This window comes from Gekko japonicus, unplaced genomic scaffold (assembly GCF_001447785.1).
Source record: "Gekko japonicus isolate JY-2015 unplaced genomic scaffold, Gekko_japonicus_V1.1 scaffold3439, whole genome shotgun sequence".
NCBI classification, from domain to species: domain Eukaryota; kingdom Metazoa; phylum Chordata; class Lepidosauria; order Squamata; family Gekkonidae; genus Gekko; species Gekko japonicus.
Window position 1 is genome coordinate 149,648 of NW_015164763.1, and position 4,738 is coordinate 154,385.

A 4,738-nucleotide genomic window follows, 5' to 3' on the forward strand; every position below is an offset into this window, starting at 1 on the left:
GCTCTAAAATGAGGTATCATCTGCCCGTTACTTGAAAAACCATTCTTAGAGAACAACGACGGGGCCAACCAATGCTCCCTCTAAGCTGTGGAGTCTTGTGAGCAAAAATTCTACTTTGTGAGCTACTGGCATTAAAGTTGTGAGCGAGCGCTTTGTTCTCGCTGTCTGCTCCATGTATGGATCACTTTGATTTGGTTCCCATGACAGGATCCCAGGATCTGTGAAAGCCGCTACTTGTACTTGGGATCCTGGCCCATCCTGGCTACTGAAAGCACGTAAAGATGACATCAGTGAGTCCATAATGGACATTATAAATCAATCACTAACTCAGGGTACCTTTCCTTGGGCTCTAAAATGAGATATCATCTGCCCGTTACTTGAAAAACCATCCTTAGAGAACAACGACGGGGCCAACCAATGCTCCCTCTAAGCTGTGGAGTCTTGTGAGCAAAAATTCTACTTTGTGAGCTGCTGGCATTAAAGTTGCGAGCCAGCAATTTGGCTACTGCATATCTTAGTTTGCTCTGGAGCCATCCCTTCCTGAGCCGGGACAAAAACGTGTGAGCCGGAGGCTAAAAAACTGTGAGCTAGCTCACGCTAACTCAGCTTAGAGGGAACACTGCTCCCAACTATTGCCTATTCTCTAATTTGTCTTTTTTGGGCAAGGTGACAGAGGGAGATGCAGCAGTGCAACTCCAGGACTCCCTGGATAACTCATTTGCCCAGAACCCCTTTCAGTGTGGTTTCAGGCCAGGCTAAGCGACAGAGACAACACTGGTGGCTTTAGTTTCTTTTCTTAAAAATGTTATCCCCCACCCCCCCCACAACTTTGTATTGAAAAGTTGCTCAGACATTGTAACAATGCAAAAAACAAACTATAAAAATCTACCATGGAGCAATCGTAAGGTTAATTTGTTCAAATGTACAACTATTAGGAGGAACCAAAAACCATGTACCAAAACAGAGAAACAAGAGGAAGAGAAAATTATTAAGCCACTATCTATTGGTTAATTAGCGTAACAAGACGTCTATTGTAGAAACATTACCAAATAAGTCTGAGTTGTGTGCTATAAAGGTTGTAACAGGAAACCAAAAAGTGAAGTAATTGGAGGAGAGAGGATTTGAATCATGTTGTGAAACTTGGTCTTTCTCCATTGTTAGGAAGTCCCAAAGGGTCCTATTTGGTGTAGTGGTTAAACGCGCGGACTCTAATCTGGGAGAACCGGGTTTGATTCCCCACTCCTCCACTTGCACCTGGCTGGATGACCTTGGGCAAGGCGCAGCTTTGCCCAGCAGGCAGAAGGAAACTGGTAATTGGCACCAACCATAGCGACACAGCTCAGAAATACTAATAGGATGCATTCAGATGCGCGGTTTCAGCTGGCATAAACTGCTCGGGTTGGAACTGGAGCCGTTTGATCCGGAAGAAACGCAATCACATTCACCTCCTGACTGCGCGGCACATTGCGATATGCCCGTTCACACTACCAACACGCAGCAGCGTGCGTCGGCGGTTTTTTTTTAAAAAAATTTTTGCACATGCGCATAGGCAGCCACCCACAGAGTTGAGATCTTTGCGCAGGCGCAGAACACCCCGTCCCGAAAAGCGTGCCCTGAAGCGAAGACTTCCCTTTAAACTTTTACAGCGAAAAGGGCCTCCGTGAGGTCCTGGACTCATCCGCAGCCTGAAACTAAGCATCTTTTTTTTGGTTTGTTTTACAAACGCCAGGGCAAAGCTTCGCCCAAGCGCACATCGAGGAAGCTAAAAAAAAAAAGGTGTCCGAAAAGCGAAAGCCTCGGGCTTCCAAACGGAAGTGGCTCTACACCGGCGGAGAGCGATCAGACGGGGATAATGCGGCTAGAACCGGAGCATTCAGGATACCACCACTTGGGGACCTAATAGCAGAATACATCGGTTTAAAGGATGTTTGCAACGGTTACGGACGGAAGGCAGATGTTGGCTGTGTGATTCCGCGTACGTACTCTGATTCTAACCGTCTCGTATACTGGCTCAAAGGTCCGTCTGAACGCACCCATAGACTTGCTAATGGTGTTAAAGATCGGAAAGCCTAGAGAGATCTCCTCAGCATGAAGAAAGCCTTTAATGGGCCGTTCCGTCCAGGCGGTGGCAGTGCGGCGCTACAACTTGAAGGAGTCTGGAGAAAAGCTGACGCCATCAAACCAAGCCGAGGAAAAACGCTGACCGGATCACGTCTCATCTTCAACTGAACGAAACCCTTGTCGGCTGCGAATGTGTGTGATTTAAGATGTATATATGTTGTCCTCCCTTACCCCACAAATCATTGTTAGTCCCTCGTAAAAATGAGTAACTGTAAATCGCTCAGAGCCAGCAAGCTCTGCAGGATTGAGTGAACAATAAATTGAAAGATGATGATGATGATGATGATTTAAAAGTTTCATACAAACAGCTTCCCAGGGTTCATATTTTCCGCACCAGCTACGGAACCAACATAGCTGAAGAGGAGCCACTGAGCTATCCTCAAATGCAATTTCAATCATTAATTTACAGCTGTTCTGCAACAACACGTGAAGTGGCTTCACACAGAACCACACAGCCCAACACTGTCCCCTTTAACCAGCAAGGCCTTTCCCCCATCAACTGCAGATGCAGGGGACAGGCCCTTCTGCACGTAAAGTACCAGCTGTGCTATTTGCCTTTTAGCTTGAGAGTGGAAATTCTTCAGGGATCTCACGGTTTTGTTCTGTAAAAACCCAAGCTAAACAAGAGGTGCCTACCTGTTCCCCGTCTAACATGACCTGGGGGAAGAGAGACAAGAGGACTTGCTTCGTTTGCACCTGAATTGCTCCCAGCTGCTGTTCCAGGGCCTCCTGAAAGAACAAAGAGGGATGGACGATCCTTTACACATTAAAAATAATATGTGCGCACCTCAACTGTAAAGTGTGCCTGCTATAAATGTGTATCACATAGGAGTGCTCAGAGAGGCAGGATTACCTGTTGGTCCCTGTCAGGGCCGGCTTGCGAGCTAGACGAACTAGGCATTCGCCTAGAGTGCGCCGGCCCTTAGGGGCACAAAACTGCACCCGGCCTCCCTTCCCTGCCTCCTGCTGCACCCTCTGCCCTCCCTCCCTGCTTTTCTCCCAGTCTGGAGTGTCATCATGGAACTTCTTCACGGGTGCATGGAGAGGCACGCGGCAGCAGGGGGGGGGGAAGACACAAGGTGAGAGGGGGGCACTAGTTTCGCCTAGGGTGCCGAAAAACCTCAGGCCGACCCTGGTCCCTGTAGAGTTGTAAACCCAGATTTGATGACATATGATTTATGAAAAAGAGTCTCTCCCTTCATACATAAATGACTTGAAATGAAAAAAAAACCGATCCAAAATTTGTAGGGTTACAGACATGAAATACACATTTCGGGTCCTTTTTTCTGGAGGAACACACCGGAATGGAGTTCCAGAACCTCTTTGACAAAATACTTTTAAAAGTGTTTAGAGGTTCATGAGTTTTCAGTGTACAGAATGAAAACTTCATTCGCCTCCCGACAGTTCTGGACCTCTTCCCCCCCCCAAAAAAAAAAAAAAAAAGCTCTGAGAATGCTCCTGCATTTCTGCAATTGTAGCATAAAATGCCATAGAGTTTCCAGGATAGCTCACCTTTGCTCTAGATGATGAGAGGAGCTTCTCTTGGCATGTTTTCTCCACTGAAGACACAGCTTCCATGGCTTCCCAGTTCTTCTCCCGCAGGTCCTGTCAGAACAGACACAAACCACATGGTAGCCTGGCTTTGTGCTAGGTAATCTCTGGCCAAGTTACTAAAGACACCCCACTGTTGTGATATCCAGCACTGGTCACAGGGAAGGCCTAGGAACTGTCAATGTTTATGGACCCATCACTAATTTCTCTCATGTCAGTTTAATAATGCCAGTCATCTCATTAACTTTGAAGATTAGGATTCGGTAGTAAACAAGAGCGAGGGGGAAATTAAACAGGCATTTGAGGACAGTTTTAAAAACAGGCGTTGACATCGGCCCTACTAGTCGAGCTTATATTTGCCTTGATCTGCAACCTTTGGTGGTTACTCACGTTGTTTTTTATTTTCAGCTGTTCCACTGTATTGTTCAGTTCTGCAGCTTCTTTCTGTAGCGTGGAAACCTGTGCCATTGATTCCTGGATTCTGAAAGAGAAAGGGACTCTGAGTTCTATTCTTTATCTACTCCTTGCTCATAATTTCACCCACTTACCTCCCCGCAAACATTTTGCACGGCACCCATTTATTATCAAAGCGTGAGGGCCCTTCCGTGATGTCAGAACAATCCTTTCATCTTCATGTACGTGCCCAAAACACACTTGGCAGTTTTCTAAAAATGAAACGAGGATCTAGAGCAAACCTCCTTTGAGAGTTTCTTTTGATCGATCGATGCTTTGGATTGCTCCAGATAATGTGTCATTCAGAAGTGCCTGGAGGTGAGCTACCACCATACACTTGAGAACTTTGCCCGTGAAGTGAGAATTTGAGACTGGCCGACACTGAGCCAGCATGGTGTAGTTGTTAAGAATGGCGGACTCTAATCTGGAGAGCCAGGTTTGATTCCCCGCTCCTCCTCCACATGAAGCCTGCTGGGTGACCATGTGTCAGTCACAGTTCTCTTAGAACTCTCTCAGCTCCAATTATTAAAGCGTGAGGACCCTAACGTGATGTCTGAACAATCCTTTCATCTTCATGAAATGAATTGTATTGAATGTTTTTAAAGTGCAGTTT

The 4,738-nt window shown here is 46.5% G+C and overlaps 1 protein-coding gene across 1 annotated transcript in view; it reads right to left on the reverse strand.

Moving 5' to 3' along the window:
- LOC107109128 (ribosome-binding protein 1-like) overlaps positions 1–4,149 on the reverse strand; it is a 26,810-nt gene extending 22,661 nt beyond the window's left edge. Inside the window, exons 1-3 of the mRNA XM_015409701.1 lie at positions 4,063–4,149; positions 3,634–3,726; positions 2,758–2,850 (exon numbers count right to left, since the gene is read on the reverse strand). Of these exons, the coding sequence (XP_015265187.1) occupies positions 2,758–2,850; positions 3,634–3,726; positions 4,063–4,140 (264 nt within the window). The 5' untranslated portion in view covers positions 4,141–4,149. The remainder of the gene's footprint in view (positions 1–2,757; positions 2,851–3,633; positions 3,727–4,062) is intronic.
- Between the last annotated feature and the right edge of the window lie 589 nt (positions 4,150–4,738).